Source organism: Sminthopsis crassicaudata, chromosome 1 (assembly GCF_048593235.1).
Source record: "Sminthopsis crassicaudata isolate SCR6 chromosome 1, ASM4859323v1, whole genome shotgun sequence".
Classification (NCBI taxonomy): Eukaryota; Metazoa; Chordata; class Mammalia; order Dasyuromorphia; family Dasyuridae; genus Sminthopsis; species Sminthopsis crassicaudata.
In genome coordinates this window covers 526,127,638-526,145,406 of record NC_133617.1, presented here as the reverse complement: position 1 = coordinate 526,145,406, position 17,769 = coordinate 526,127,638, and the positions used below count along the sequence as shown (strand labels likewise).

Here is a 17,769-nt window from a genome sequence, read left to right as displayed (position 1 = left end):
TTTGAGTGAATTACAAAATGCAAGAGGGCGAATAATGTCCAGTGACACTGAAACAATTAAGTTAGGGTCAGGTCATACATAGCTTTAAAAGCTAGAGAGAGTAGTTCTTATTTGATTGTAGAGGTAATAGGAAGCTACTGGAGTTGGGTGAACAGGGGAATCATTTAACCAGATCTTTAGAGGTAATAGGAAGCCAGTGGAGTTGGGTGAATAGGGGAATCATTTAATCAGAGTTACAGAGGTAATAGAAAAGCCACTGAAATTGGGTAAATAAGGGAATCACTTGATCAGATCTGAATTTAAGGAAATTTTCCATTTTTTTCCATATGCATCAAGGAATCTATGGTTTTGTCATTGTGAACACTCCTTCTACCAACTCAAATTGAATTATCTGGGATTTAGGAGATAATTTTATGAATTATTATAGTCCCCCAAATATATCACTGGTGGAAATAAGGGAACAACATTCTGCTTATGAGTTTTTCTGGATCACAGAGGCAGTTGAGTTTTGCAAATCTTTCTATCACAGCGGGTTCTCTCACAGTGTATGTTCTCCTGGTAGAACTTTGGACAACACATGGTTATCTGCCCACTGTGAAGAGTAGATGGTAGAAAAATTCTTTAATAAAGGTTATTTAAAATGTGCATAATGATATCAAAAAAACAACAAAAATCCATGCAAAATATTAAAAATGAATCTGCTGAACTCTAAAGAAAACTCAAGATATATGATATTTTTAGATACCCAAGAGATATCTTTCTCTTGGCAAATATAAATCCAAAGCTACTTTCCTTGTCACATCTCTAAACAAGCTTTGTGCAAAGCTTTAGCTTCAAAACCAAGCTGTGAATAACATTTAGTTAAACTTGAAATCTAAAGCTAGTGTTGCTTTGCTCCATAAACAGGGTCTCTCTGCCCTTTTGCTACCATGAAGCCAGTTACCAGAATTTTAATTTTATAAGCCATGGTTGACTAAACCCAGCACCAGGTCTATTACATATTATTTGACTTGGAATAGAAGAAAGATTTAAAGATACCCTGTTCCTTCAGTACCTTTGTACTCGTGTACATATCTACACATAGATTTTAACATGCCATTCAGCCTACAAGTTCAGCTTTTGTTCCTTGGAATAAAGTTGGCTTCAATATTTCATGTAGCTTTACACTAAATTCCTTAGCTAAGTCAGAAAATGCTTTCTCAGGGCAGATTACAAGAAAAAAAATCAAGAAACTAAAATTAGTACCTTAAAAGGTGAAGAGTTTTTCTCATTCACATTCCTACATTTGAATGTCCAATAACAGAAATTAAGACAGTTACTTAGCAATTCAACTGATTTGAGCAAACATTTATTAATCATACAATATGCAGAGAGGGCAGTTTTGGCAGTAGTAGAAGGCTGGCCTTGGAGTCATAGATTATTGAGATCAGGACCTGCCCTTGATATTAATTGGTTGGTATCCATGGGCAAGTCATTGAATTTTTCTGTGCTTCAGACAACCCCCTAAAATGGTGACTCACCTTCGCTGGTTTCTATCAGTGAAGAATTTTTTGTCACATGAATGAAATAATGGACCTGTACCAAAAAAAATGTGCATAGTACTGTGCTAGGTGGTTGGGTGACATAAGTAGAAAATTAAGAATGAATTTTGGAATTGAATTATAGTGGGACAAAACTGGCTATGGAATCAGAGGATCTGAGTTAGAATCCTAACTCTGTCACTTTTTACCTGTGTAATGTTGGGCAAGTGACTTTAGCTTTCTAGGTCTCAATTATCCCTCATCTTTAAAATAAGGGAACTGGATTAGATAATTTCTAATATCCTTTCTATCTCTAAATTTATAATCATGCCTTCATCTAGCTTAGACTGTAGTAGGATGGCTCTTGACACCCCTTATAGGAGGCTATTTCCTTTTACCCAGTTAGTAGTCCTTCTTCAATTCTTCAAATTACTTTGTAATTTTAAAATACATTTTAAAATTATGTCTCTCTCCAAATATGTACATGCATGCATGTATGTTTATGTGTGTATGTGTGTGTGTATGTGTGTGTGTACATAGAGTCCCCTCCCCCAATAGAGTGCGAACTTCTTGAGTGTTGGGACTAATTTTTTTTTTGTAGATGCCCAGTAACTAGTTCAGTGTCTTGCACTTAGTTGATGCTAGATAAATGTTTGTTTATTTGAATTGGAAAAAGAAGATGGTATTTCTTTTTCTTTCTCTCTTTTTCTCTCTCTCATTTTTTCTCTCTATACCCACCCCGTATTCATATTTGTATCCAAATCTATAATTACTTTTACATCCATATCTACATATACAAATATATCTACATATTTATATTTATGCAATACAATCTATTTATATCTAAATATTTCTATATCTCTTATCTATATCTGTATCCATGTTATTGTTGTTGAGTGATTTTAAGTCATGTCTGATTCTTCAAGACTCCATCTGGGGTTTTCTTGGCAAAGATATTGGAATAATTTGCTATTTCCTTCTCTAACTCATTTTATAGATGAGGAAACTGAGGCAAATGGGGTTTGGGGAGTAGTCCAAGATAGTAAGTATGTGAGGCCAAAGTTGAATTCATGGAGATGAGACTTCCTTACTCCAGGCCTGGCTCTATCTACTGAGCCACCTGACTCTGCCCATATTTGGCAGTTAGATGGCACAATGGATGGAAAACACACACAAACACACATACATACACACATACACACACACGTGCAAATCTATGTCTACATCTGTACCTAGACATGGTTCTGTATACATATATCTGTTTATATCTATATGTGTATATATTCATTTATATTATATTTATATTATACCTAAATATCTCTATTTTATCAATATCTATATCATTATCTATGTATAATCTATATCTAAATCTACATCTATGTTAACATCTATATTAACATATGAATACATGCTTATAGATCCCATTTTTTAAAGTATATGATCTATCTATACCTATATGCCTATATTTAAATCCATATCAACAATTATAATACAAAGTAGAATCTTGTAAGTTTACAGTGAAATTACAAACAATGCACTGAGACTGGGGTCAGGAAAAATGATTTTGGGCAGGAAGTACAAGAATCAGGGAATAGAAAAGATTGAGGATGGAGCATTTGAGTTAGGTCATGAAAGGTGATTAGAATTTCAGTAGTAAAAGTAATTACTGAAAATAACTCAGGCATATTTGGTTAGGATTTTTAAGCTGTTGTATGCCCCTAAAACTTTTCTGAGGTTACATAGTCAAGGACAGAATATGATAAGTTCCATATATGCTAAATTACATTATTTATGGCCTATTTGCTTGCACCAATTCATCATGTTGAAACTCACTTTGAACTTAAATTCCCTCTTAGCAATCACTGACATGTTCCTAGGCTCTGCCAAATGAAAAAAATTGTGAAATGGTCCTGAAAAACATATCCTGATGTGGAAGAACTGAAGCTTCGGTTACTGTTATTATGATGTGCACAAAGCTTTTATAAATGTGCAAACACCATAACTGTCCGCATTCATAGATTACTAAAATCAGCAAAATGCTGGAAGTTATTCTTGAGCCATGGCTCATTCATTGATGGGATGAGACTAATTTCTTCAAAGAAACAGACCATTTGTGTTTTGAAGGTGGAATACTCTAAGTTTGATGGGAAAGAGAAATACATGGAGTAGAGAGGCACTTTGCTGAATCATTGTATGAACAACCAAGAGATAGACAGGATCATTGGACATGTTCTTGGGCTTCTTGGGCCCATTAGGTTAAAGATTCTAAATTGAGATTCTAATATCTAGGGTATAAACATAAGGTATGGCTAGAAAATCATGTGACTTATTTTAAATATAATTTCTAGAACTTATCCAATTGAATGTTGTCCCTTTCAAAACTGTTCCTCTAAGTGACTTCACATTTGTGTTAAATCATGCTGCCATTGTTGAGAATAATTTTAAAATGACCCTCAGAATAATTACGCATGTTCTAATGTCATTTGACTTAATTTTTTGATATCAGTCAAAAGTTATTTAAAATCTAATGAGTAAGATGGTGAAGCTTGAAAACTTTTTTTTTAAGTTAAAAAAAGTATGAATATAAAGTCATGAGAATTATTTTCTTGCTGTGACTTCTTATTTGCTCCTAAAGGCAATTCCAAAAAGTAGTTTCCAGAAATGTTTTGGAGAAAGTCAGTGTCACTGTTCATGTAGTATTATAGTACAAGTTATAAGAAACATCTGATCTGCTGATAGTATCCTTATCATTCTTGTTTTCTTACATTTATCTTTTTGTAGATAAATAAATGATGTAAATACAAATAAATTGCTATTCTTTTTGTCTTCCACATCATATTTGGAATAACTTAACATTTAACATTTTCATGATTATGGGGAGATTTCTCAGAAATGCTGGTATTAAAACTTTTTTCCTCAAGGTATATTGCAAATGTCTCTCCCTTTCTCTCTTCATCTCTTTGTCTCTGTCTCTGTGTCTCTTTGTCTCTGTCTTATATATCTCTGTCTCTGTCTCTGTCTCTGTCTCTGTCTCTCTCTCTCTCTCTCTCTCTCTCTCTCTCTCTCTCTCTCTCCTCCCCCCTCATACACATTGCATCTTCAGTAGGATAGAAACATTTCATTTTTTGTCTTTTTGTTCTTAAAACAAAATAATATTTAACAAATGCTTTACCCTTCCAATTAAATTATTCAGTATATCTTAGGATTGTCTGAAGGTCTTACCTAGGGTTATCTTACATGTCAGAGTCAGGATTTGAAAACAAGTCTTCCTGAATCCAAGCACAATCACTGTCTTCACCATGCTGTGCTACCCCTGACATTTGTAGATTAATATTTACAGCTCTCTTTTTATAATGATTTATAGCTTAAAACCAGCTTGTTTCATATGTATCACTAACCCCTCTTAATTCCAGTGTTTTTTCTCTTTTATTCCCTAAAATAACTTGCCTTGTATATATATATATATATATATATATATATATATATATATATATATATATATATATATATATATATTTATTTTCATGTTGTCTCCTCCATTAGATTGTAAGCTTCTTGAGAGCAGACAGGTATCCCCAGTGCTTAGCAAAAATATCTGGTGCATAATAGATACTTAATAAATATTTTGAATTGAATCAAAAGAAGTGAGTATTGCAAATATTAGCTGCTTTGTTTTTACAAATGAAGAAACTAAGACTCAGAAGTTAAGGGACAATCAACATCATAGAATGAGTATTTTTTGGATATTCATTGGAAATAGTTTGTGACTATAGTGGTTTCACTGATATTTATACTATATCATAACCTTTATCATTTGTTCTCCTTTTAAAACCTTAGAAATTACTTTGCAAATAGAAAGTGTAAGAATATGATTTGTATTTTTTTTTTTGCTAAGGTAATTGGTGTTAAGTGACTTGCCCAGGATCACATAGCCAGAAAGTGTTAAGTGTCTGAGGTTGGATTTGAATTCAAGTCCTCCTGACTTCAGAGTTGGTACTCTATCTACTGTACCATCTAGCTGCCCCGATATTCTTTAGTTTTATGTTGTTAAGTTATTACAGTGATGTAGATGATTTAAGAATCAGAAGTCTCAGGTTCTAGTCCAGACTCTGACATGAAGAACTTGGTCAAGTGATTTTAACTTTTCTGGGACTCAGTTTCTTCCTTTGTAAAATGAGTAATTCAGTCTAAATGATCTCTAGGATTGTTCAAATATTTTATGTTTTTAATATATCTTGCTTTGGGCACTTGTGGCATCTATTTAGCCTTTTGTTTATTTTTTTCCCCTTCAAAGGTATTCAGGAATCTCCAGTACCAAATGGCCATTCTCTCCCAGGCAGAGATTTCCTTCGGAAACAGATGCGGGGAGACCTTTTTACTCAGCAACAATTAGAAGTATTGGATCGAGTCTTTGAGAGACAACATTATTCTGACATATTTACAACGACTGAACCCATCAAACCAGAACAGGTACTATTACTAATTCTCGTGGAACTCCTTGTTCATTTTTATTATTTTAAAATGTACATATATTCTCTACTGGTTGCTTTTTTTTTATTTTGGGAAGTGTCAAGAAATTACTATATAAGTTCTTATTAGTAGAAGATGGGGAAAAATCTCTGAAAAGTGTTTTCTTTCTCAAAAAACCAATGTTCATAAAAAGGGAAAATCATTGTTTGTGGGGCAAGCTCTCTACTTCCATGTGCTTAAGTATAAAAATTCCTCAGGATTTGAGATTTTGGCTCTACTGCTTTCCATGTTTCCAATGCTAGTGAAATTGAGTGACTGATTTTGCTTCTTGAATTCTCTTGGGATATTTGTTGAGTAGGCTCATGTTGTCTGTGTTCCTGGAGATGAGGAGGTAAAGCTATGTTGGGCAGTTATGATATGGCCAATTAATTTATTTTATATGCCACATAAGCATCAGAATCCAGAACTTCAGTTTTTCAGACCCTTTCTAGGATTTGTTGCAGAAGATTCAAGTGGAAGAGTTAATCATTTTTCTGAGAACACTAGAAGGGTATTAACCCAAGCTTATCTCATTAGTTAAGCTAAATGACCTTTTTGAGTGTTGTTTTTTCACAAGAAGTGGCCTGAAGAAGTGGATAAGAATAGGAATGTAAAGATGCTTTTGGTTTACTGGAGAGGATATGTAGGGTCTGGAAAGTGATAAGGAACATATTTGCTTATTAGAGGAGAATTACTGATAAATATACAATAATACCTAACATTTGTAACACTTCATAGTTTTCAAAGTGTTTCTATATCCAGTATCTCCTTTGATATTCACAATAACCTGCAAGGCAGGCAGGCAGTCAGTAAGTATGCATTTGTTAAATACCTATGTACTGGTACTATATACTGAGAATACAAAGAAAGGGAAAAAACAGTTCTGGTTCTCAAGAAGCTCACAGTGCAAAGGGGGAACCAAAATTTGAACAACTATGTAATAAGATATAGAATATCTTATAATAAGATATAGAAAGGATAAACTGAAAGTGTTCAAGATAGGGAAGCCATCAATGTGAAGTGGTATTGGGAAAAGGATTCTTGTAGGAACATGAAGGAATGGATCCATGGAAGCCAATAGGTAGAGATGAGTAAGAAAAGAATTTCTGGTATAGAGGATAGCCAGTGAAAATGCCCAGAGTTAGAGGATGTTTTATTGAAATAAGAAGTCCAATATCCTTATGTCACAGAACATGTGGAGAAGAGTAAGATGTGAGAATAGTAGAAAACTAGGAGGGGGGCCAGGTGATAAGAGGCATTGAATGTCACACAAAGGATTTTTGAGTTAATCCTCAGGTGATTGGAATGGAATTAATGAAATGGAAGGAAGTGATATGGGCTGACTACAAATTTAGGGAGATCACTTTGACAGGAGTGGAGGATGGAGTACAGTGGAGAGAGACTTGGGGCAGGCAGACCAACCTGTAGGCTATTACAACAGTCCAGGCATGAGATATTGAGGTCTGTATCAAGGAGAAGGGGCAGATCAGCAGTTATCTTCCTGTGTAGAGATGAGAAAGATGGGACTCAGATGGATTATAAATTGCTTAACAAAAGTCATATGACTAGTTAGCTTCATGACTGGGGCTAGATCTGAGGTCTTCCAGCTCTAGCATAATACAGTTCCCATTCCTCTATTCTATGTTTCTCATATTGAATAATGATAGCAATACCATGTACTTGGCTAATGTTTACCTTTTTATAGTGCTTTAATTTCTATTGTTGCCTGATTATTTCTAATCTTAGAGTTCACAACAAAAACCAGTTGGAAAAAAGCCATCTATGAATCAGACTGGAGATGGAGTCTTCTCTAGTAAAATCAAATAGATGTTAAAAATAGGAACACAAATGACATATATTATAGAACTTGGTTCAAAGTAAAAAAGAAACTAATAACAATGAAGTCTCTGACCTAGATATTTCAAGGATCAGGACATGTAGTGGCTCCCTCCACTGTGCTGATTACAGTTTCTCCTAGCCTTAGGAAATAATTTCTCAAGTTGCTTTTGGGTGATCTGTACATATATCTATTTCCAAAATTTTGTAACACTTTACATATAACCCTCTTGTGGCAAGCTGGTCCTAGGCTGGTTTTGAGACATATATGGTCACCAGATCTGTGTCTGAAGCCTTTCCATCTTGGTAGTTTCTGTTGGAGTTGGAATTTTGAGTTTTACTAGTATAGCCTTTGAGGATGTAGGCTCACCTCCATATCATGAACAATGGCTTTGTACCTTAGTAGAGGAAGCAAGAGCTACAAGAAATGAAATAAGACAGGAAACTATAATAGTGCCACTGATACCACATACTAAGTACAGAGAGGAGTCATTTCAATGAAATAACAATTTCAACAGGTAAGATGTAAAACCTGAATAATCTATACATGGACTTTAACAATGATCCATACACACACATCATAAGTTCTCAGGAAATAGATTCAGTTTTTGTCACTGAAAGATTATTTCCTTAAGGGAAAGTTATCACTTTCCTCGAATTAAAGGTTTATCAGTGGTAGGTCATGTATTTTGTTTTAACTATTCCCATCTTTCCTGTTGGTTCCTATATCTGTTGGGTAATTCTAGTGTTTGACCAAAAGTAGATCCTAGATTGCTCTGCATTGACTGCTCTCTTTCTTATCACTTCTGACTTCCCTTGCAGATTTTCAGAATTGAGTTTCTGGCTTTAATCCCATTGCAATTTAGAAAGCAAGAAGAGGGGGAATGTCTATCATTCTTAATTTTGATGACGATGGTGATTTTAATATATTACGCTAGGGAAATAGCCTTTCACAGTGTGATAACTGTCTTGAACTTCCAGAGAGCTTTGCTTCATTAGTCTTATAATATCATACAGCTCATAAGTGTCTGAGACAGGATTTAAAGTCTTGTCTCCCTGTCTTTTAAAACAGAACCTATCCACCAGATAACCTAGCTGCCCCCAGCTTTTAGCTTCATATCTGTTACATTCTCATATATGATTATATGATCTGTGAAAAATCTACCTTCAGAAGTCAATAGATAAACTACCAGATTTGTTAGAGAATAGGTATCCTAGAATTTAGGAGGAAAAAATGAAGTCCAATAACTTCATTTTCAAATTGAAAAAAACTGAGATCCAGAGGGGAAATGTCAGAGCCATCACAAACATAGTGTATGTAGTTGGAGCTTTGACCCAGGTCACCAATGTGAGGAAAATGCTACCTTCTTGGGTAACCAAGATTCAATTTAAAGTGAGTCTCCTTTCGCCCCTGATGATGCTGGGTCTTTCTCTCAGGGCCTGCCTTTCCCCAGTAAGGGTATGGGCTAAGCTTTAAAATAATAAAAACAATAATAATAGTTAGCATTTACTTAGCTCTTTTAAGATTTGCAAAGTGTTTTAGAAATGAGGAAAGAAAGGGGAAGGGAAAAATCATTTATTAAGCATCTACTATGTACTAGGCACTTTGATAGGTGCTTTATGGATATTATTTCACTTTATCTTCCCAACAATTCCATGAGGTAGATGCTATTATTATTCTCGTTTTATAGATGAGGAAATTGAGGTAGATGAAGTTAAGTGACTTGCCCAGTTAGTAAATGTCTGAGATTGGATTTGAACTCAAGTCTTCTTGATTCCTATTCTAATACGTAGACCATTTGGTTGCCTACAGTAGAGGTGTCAAACATGCCCTTCCTAAGACTAACCAGATTAAAATATTCTTGAGAAATATTTTATCAACTCTTTTTGACCCCATTTATTGTTTGTTCTTTGATCTCAAAGAGGATCATGACACTGAGGTGATGCTGTGAGGTGATGAAGGTGAATTGGATTTAAATGAGGGCAGGATGGACAAAGTCACTCTCCTCACTTTCCCCTCCAGAGCTATCTGGTCCAGTGGCAAAATAAAAATCAAGATAACTGGAAACGGTCCTTTTTTATAGCTTTTTATTTTCAAAACACATATGTAGATAATTTTCAACATTTACCCTTGCAAAACCTTGTGTTCCAATTTTTTTTTCTCCCTTCCTTTCTCTCACCCTTTTCCCTAGACTTCAGTAATTCAATATATGTTAAACACATGCAATTCTTCTGTATACACATATCCACAAGAACAATCAGATCAAAAAGGAAAAAAATGAGAAAGAAAACAAAATGCAAGCAGATAACAAAAAAAGAGTGAAAATGCTATATTGTGGATTGCTCTCAGTTCCCACAGTCCTCTCTCCAGGTGTAGATGGCTCTCTCCATCACAAGACCATGGGCTGGACTGAATCACCTTGTCAGTGAATTGATCATTGTATAATCTTGTTGCCATGTACAATGTTCTCTTGGTTCTACTCACTTCACTTAGCATCAGTTCATGTAAGTCTCTCCAGGCCTCTCTGAAATCATCCTGCTGATAATTTCTTATAGAACAATAATATTCCATAGCATTCATATACCATAACTTATTCAGCCATTCCCCAACTGATGGGCATCCATCCACTCAGTTTCCAGTTTCTGGCCACTACAAAAAGGGCTGCCACAAACATTTTGCACATGCACAAGGTCCTTTTCCCTTTTTTGTGATCTCATTGGGATATAGGCCCAGTAGAGACATTGCTGAACCAAAGGGTATGTGGACCTGTTTTCTTAGCAAAGATACTGGAGTGGTTTGACATTTCCTTCTTCAGCTCATTTTACAGATGAGGAAACTGTGGCAAACAGGAGTAAGTGACTTGCCCAGGATCAGCTAGCCAGGAAGTGTCCGAGATCAGATTTGAACTCAGTTAGATGAGTTTTCCTGACTATAGCCTCAGCCCTGTGCCAACTAGCTGCCCCAAGATATAATACAACATAAATAATATTAATTTGTGGTTTTCTAAGTCAATATGCTGCTCATCCATTTCTGTTTGAGGTTAATACACTGATCTATAGAGTGGGATGTTTCTTTTCCTGAACCTACTTCTAATCAAATTAACTCTACTTTCCTCCTTTTCCTTCCCCCTCCATCCCCTCCCAATTCAGCTGAACTTGTCCCATACACCAGAATTCCCTGTTAGGGTTCTGGGGAAGTGACTTTTCCAAGATACAGGGACTCTGACTTCAAATCTTGCCTTCTCTCCACTCTTCCTACCACATTACTTCCCTTGAATTAAGTAGATGCTTAGCAATCACTTTGATTACCCCTGAAGACATTATACTTTGTGAAGGTTTCTCCACTGTCCTTCCCAATGAAGCAGATAATCCTGATGGACCAGCCTGATTTTGATGGTCAGGCCCAAAGCTTGGGCCTGAGCCTGAACTCTAAACAGCACAATGACTGACTCAGCGTTTTTTCAGTTAATCTGATTCACCTTCTTGTAATGTGCAGTAATTAGGAGGGATGAAAGGTGAGGAGGGGCTAGAGAATCACTGTGTGCACATGGGCACTGGACTATGAATGACATACCCTTGTTTCTTGCTAGGCAATAACTTTTGACAAATGATGGCTTTGACAATATGGCTGTATTATTTGAAGGGGAAAAGATATTCAAGGGTATTCAAGGGGAGTCTGACTAGCAATTAATCCCATTGAATCTTGAAAGATGGATATTCAGAAGTGGCAATTATTTGTAAGTACCATATCTGCCTTGTGGGTCAAAAAGGGATGTATGTATGCTTGTAGGCATTCATGCTTGTATCTTCTGTTGTTGTTCAGCTATGTTCGACTCTCTGTGACCCAATTTGGGGTTTTCTTGGCAGAGATACTGGAGTGGTTTGCCATTTTCTTCTCCAGTTTATTTTACAGAGGAGGAAACTGAGGCAAACAGAGTAAAGTGACTTGCCCAGTGTCATATAGCTAGTAAGTATTTGAGGTCAGATTTGAACTTAGAAAGATGAATCAGCCTGATTCTACGTCCAGCACTCTGCAATATGGTGCCACATGCCTTTATCAGTCTACTGGAATGGACCTGTAGAGTGAACTTTTTGTGTAGAAACTCTATCTTGTGATTTATGTGTAACCTCATAGGATCATAGAACTTAAATCTAGATGGGAACTCACAGAATATCTTGTCCAGATCCCTAATTTTACAGATGAGGAAACTGAAGCTCAGAGAAATGGCTAAATTTTAAATGATTATCCATTACATGGGTAGTAAGTGGCAGAGTTGGAATTCTTACTTGGGTCCAAGAGTTGCCTGGGACACTGAGAGGTTAAGTAACTAACTTGCTCCTAGTCACACAACTACTATGTTCAGGGATATTGTGAAGCTCAAATGGGATTTCCAGCTAAATCATTTTTGCAAACCATAAAGGTCTATATTAATGAAATTTATTATTATCATTATCATCCTACAAACACTAGTTCTCTAGTCTGATGATGACTTCATTTACTGCATTTCTATTAAGTTCAATCAATGTTTATAGGGCAATCCAGGGGTGTGCTAGTGAAATGTTTAATAACTGGATTCTTTGGAATGTATACACACACTTTTAAATTTAATCTGCATTATTAACAGTTTCTTGAGTCAATCAATGAAACAATAAACCACTCCTGATTTTGTAGCTCCAGTTAGAACTAATTCTAGCACCCTTTGAATAAGTGTCAGAAGGTGACTTGAACTCTGAACTTTCTGCCTCCAAGACTTAATCCATTATGCTGCAAAAGGGGGAAAAGCATTGATAACTGTCAAACTGACAATATGATGTCTTTTGTGATGAATGACACAATTTTTTGACTGTGTCTACAACAAAATGAGAGAGAAAAAACTATTTGGGATATTATTTGCCTTATTGCTCACCCTTTTCCCTCCCAAATTTCTTGGCTGTTTGACTGAATTAACCACTGGTTTGGATGCTTGCTAAAATAGCATGACTGATCTTTAAGCAATCATATCCAAACACACACACACACACACACACACACACACACACACACACACACACACACACACACACGCCTTATCCTATGAGAAATAAGAACTAAAATAAAATAATCCAGCCTCATATTTGTTCAGTGTTTCTTTATTATCATTATCACATTTCCATTACATCCCATATCCAGTTCTGGCTTCCGAACATTAACTTGTGGGTTTGGATCTATATGTTCTGAGAACAAAAGAGAAATAATTGAATGGGACATATGAGGATGCATGAGGTGTGAGTTAATGGAGATGTATTCTCAAGGAAATTAAATATTTCCTTTAAAATATAATTGAAAAAGCAATTCCTTTTTTTCTCTGTTTGAAGTAGGTAAAAATAACCTTGGAGGAAGAGATTTTTTTAAGAGAACTATTGTGGTTATTACTATTATCTTGTTGTTTTTTAAACAGCAGAATCTATTTGAGCAAAACTCCCTTTGATTCTGTCTGTAGTTTTATTGGTGGAAGCAAAAAAAACCCTCCTAAATCCAGCTCAAGAAAGCCCATCAACAGAGAAAATCCTTCCCATATTTACTCTCAGTAGACTATTAAACAACACCAGGCGATTAATTTGGCTTTTGAGTCTTCTCTAAAGCCCATAAAAGCGCACAGTTGTCAAATGGAGTTCATTTTAATTTCCTTTCAATCACAGTAAATTATTCAGGTGATAAATCAGCTGGGGCAGCCTCCTGGCTGTAATAGAAACCCTAATTCCTGGCTAATTATCCAGCCCATTGCTGCCAACAGATCAATACCACCACAAAATGGAAAGGGCTAAGGGCCTGCAATTGGGCAGGGAGACAGAAAGACAGCTGGGAATAGTAACATGCAGATGACCTCCTTTGAAGTTCAAAGGTCATAGGAGGTTAAACTGAGAGAAGGCTTGTGCCCCTTTGGAGGAGGAAAAAAAAAGGAAAAGCTTCCTACTTTCCTAAGATAATTTTTAAAAATTGTAGTATTTTCTCCAGGTGAGTTGAGCATCACAGCATATCAAATTCCAGCATCATGCCCTTCTGTATTTTTTTCTATAGCACCCTTACAGTGGAGGGGCTATTTCCAGCACAGAAGATAACTCAGTTGTGCTTCTTAATTTCCTTCTAGGACAAAAGTGAAAGAACAGTATTAAACTGGATAAGACAAAACCTTGAAACTTGGTTCAATTCAATTTCAGTGCACCAAATATTTATTAAATACAATTTGCAGTCTTGGGGTAGGGTTTATGTGTAGGGGGGATAGGAGGGAAGAATGGATCGACAGAGGTGTGGATTTTGAACTAGGATCCCTTGGTCTTAATCTTTCCTCTTACACTTGCTAGCTCTGTGATCCTGGACAAAGTCCCTAATCTCCTCAAGACTCAGTTTCCTCATCTGGAAAATGGAGACAATAAGAACTGTAGTACCTTCCCCACAGGGTTATTATGAAGCTTATACTTTGAAAACCTCAAATAAATAATAGGCAGGTTTTATTTCAGGTACTGTAGTAAACCTAGGAATATATTCTAATGGGGCAATGTCCTTCATTCTCTAAAAAGATTTAAAAAATGACATCATTATGTTGGAGTCAAGGTGTAGGATGTCCAATAATAAATAAATAAAGTTTGACTGATCAGACCAATATGAGGCTGGAAGATTCTATCACAGGTAGAATATGGGGAGAAGGTGGTGATGAATCGAGACATATATATATATATATATATATATACATATATATATATATATATATATATGTAAACACACACACATATATACATTACTTTCAATAGTATTTTTTCCAATTAGAGGTAAAGATAGTTTATAACATTTATTTTTGTACTTCAAATTTGTATTTGGACTTCAAATTTTTTCTCTATTTTACCTCCCCCACCCCAAGACAGCAAGCAATCTGATAAAGGTTTTACTTGTATAATTATTTTAAATATATTTCCATGTTAGTCTTGTTACAAAACAAACAAACAAGAAAAGGTAAAAATAGTGTGCTTTGATTCACATTCAATCTATGTAGTTTTCTCTCTATATACATATGACATTTTCCATTCCAAGTCTACTGGAGTTGTCTCAAATCACCACATTGCTGAAAAGAGCCAAGCCAATCGCAGCTAATTATCACATTGTCTTGTTGTTATTGTGTACAATGTTTTCCTGGTTCTGCTTACTTCACTTAGCATCAATTCATGTAAATTTTCCAAGCTTTTCTGAAATCAGCCTTTTTGCATACTATTTTGGGAAATTTAAAGCACTAAAAATGTTATATTATTTGGGAAAATATATTACATGTAAAAGAGAGATGTAGGCAGAGTTATGAGAAATTTTACTAAGAGGGAGGAAGCATCAAGAAATGGTTTAAAGGTCTTGAAGAAAGGCAGTATAGAGCTTTTGTTCAAACCTGGTTTGTGTTCAAATTCTACCATTGACACTTACTTCTTGTGGGGTCTTAACCAATTCATTTAACCTAATTTGGACTTCTGTTCATTCTATCCATGACATCATCTAGTTACCCCTAGAAAATCACACATGTTTACTTGTTTCTTTTTATTATCACATCAATACTTTAAAATCAATTAGGAACTGCATTTTAATCTGCTCCAGGCCATACTTGGGAGTGTTGTTGACCACTTGTCCCCACTGAGTAGCACTCCCAAGTGTGGTCTGAACCAGATTTAGAACCCTGAAAATTTAAATAAGGGTTCAATGACTCAATCAGGTTCAAATAATAAGGTTGTCAAAGATGGGACTTAAACTCAAACCTTCCTGGCTTTGAGGCCTCTTTTCACTTTACTCTTCCATATTGTCATAGTGGTAATAACTTGCTAATATTAATAGCTCTAGATTTAAATGGTGGCTGTGGTTTTGAAGGCAAGGGATCAGAAGTTATTATGAAGGGATTTTTGTCTGTGATTCTAAATTTGGATGCTAAAACTTCGCATCCAAACTTACAAACCACTAACATTTTGCCTCTGAGGTCCCTTCCCCAATCATCATTTCTAAGTTTTCAAAAGCTTGGCTCAGTCAGGTGAAATTGTTACCTTTTGTTCTTGGGTTTCTTGAATCTCGAGATGTGTCCCCTCCTTTCTGGTGAGCACTCAGGTTCATTAGCTGTGGACCCAATTTCCAGACTTTGGGGGCTTGTAGCTTGCAAGTGGGGGATGACATTTCTTGACAGGACTAGAATGTGTAGTCCAATTATATTTAGAGCTCTTGGAAACAGTGCAGTAATGTTATCATGGCTCAGTAGGAGTCAATAATTTCAGCCGTCATTGTCTCAAATGAACAAAATGACTTTTGGTCGATACCAGCCAGCCACAAAAATAACTTGTGATCTTTACTGTAGCAAAGTACACTGGGCATTATTTATACATGGTCTGTTATAACAGGGCACTTAGTGTTTAATCCTCATTGCTTAAATTAGTGACTGAAGGATCTGTACTAGCAATTCTGTCCTCTAAGGAAAACATCCTTATCATATAGTGTGTATTATTGTAGAATCATGCTGGCATAAATAGATACAGTACTGGCCTTGGAGTTGGGAAAATCTGGGTTCCATTCCATTCCTCAGACACATATTGGCTGTATGACCTTGGGCTAGTTATTCTTAGTCCTTGTCCCACTGGCTCAGCACAGTCTGGACTGCCCACCATATTGTTTTGATAGCCCAAAGTCCCATCAGATAGATTGGAACCCATGTGGAGCTCACTCATGCAGAAAGCAGGCTGTTCACATTATTCAATCTTTGTTGCCCCCAGTAGAACCTCTCTCAGCATCAAATGGAGATTTCACCCCTTTGCTTCTAGACTCTAGAAGAGCTTCAAGGTTATCATATCCATGACTCTACAATGAGAAAGTTGGCTTATGGAGTCTGTCTAGCCCAGAAGCTTGAATAACTCTAAGAATCCAGGACATTCTTGTTTAAAGCAATGACTAAGTGCCAGAAAGAGAAAAAGGATGGTAGGACTGTCAGTAAGCATGGAGGAAATCTGAGATGGCTATACTTAAAAAACAAAAACCCTCCAAAGTGTGGAATGGAGCCAGCAGAAGGAATGGCAATAAACCAAAGACCAGATTCCTTACCTTCCATAAAAAAGGTTTTCTTCCTTTTGCTCGGTTTCCTCATCTGTAAAATGTAAAAGCATTTATCTCATAATGTTGTGAGGATGAGTTAAGATAAAGCATGTTACATTTGTGGAGCCTTTGTTGTAACCTCACAGTACTCTATTAATGTTGACTATTTGTCATTAGAGATCTCATAAGTTTGATAACCAAGCATCTTCTTTTTAAGAGCTAATCTTATTTGTTTTCTATAAAAACTTTAGGGAATTTTCCACAACAGTAAAATAAAGAGGCTGGGCTAGATTATCTCTAAAAGACCCTATAGCTTTGACCCTCTATGAATTCTTGATTCTAAATATGAATCTGATTTTAGATATCATTCCTGTCTTCTTCCATACTCACGTTCCTATTCTCAGAATTAGAACTTTCCTTTTAACAAATGAAAACATTTAAGCATCAGTACCATCATTATGTGACATTGGGTGTTAAAAATGTTTCCTTGGTTCTTATTACTTAATTCTGCATCAGTTTGTTTAAATCTTTCTGTGCTTTTCATTTTAATATCTAGCTTAGTTTGTATCCCTGATCTACATTGCCTACTTCAGTTTAGAATTTCTGAGTTCAAGAGATCTGGAAGTCTCAGCATCTTCTATATCTGAGCTTAGAAACATGTAGCACTATGTCTAACTTTTCTGAATTCTTCAAATTCACCATTTGTTATAGTGAAGTAAAATCCCAATAGATCCATGTATCATGATTATTTTAGCCTTTCCCCAACTGCTAGAAATTTTACTTCTAGTTCTTTTTAGATGCCATTAAAAAAAAGATGAATAG

General features: G+C 35.7%; 1 protein-coding gene across 3 annotated transcripts in view; it reads left to right on the top strand.

The window, feature by feature from the left end:
• Nucleotides 1-17,769, top strand: part of PAX5 (paired box 5) — a 333,546-nt gene that overhangs the window by 101,893 nt on the left and 213,884 nt on the right. For all 3 annotated transcript variants that reach the window (XM_074281761.1, XM_074281759.1, XM_074281760.1), the window contains exon 6: nucleotides 5,815-5,990. In XM_074281761.1, the coding sequence (XP_074137862.1) occupies nucleotides 5,815-5,990 (176 nt within the window). The remainder of the gene's footprint in view (nucleotides 1-5,814; nucleotides 5,991-17,769) is intronic.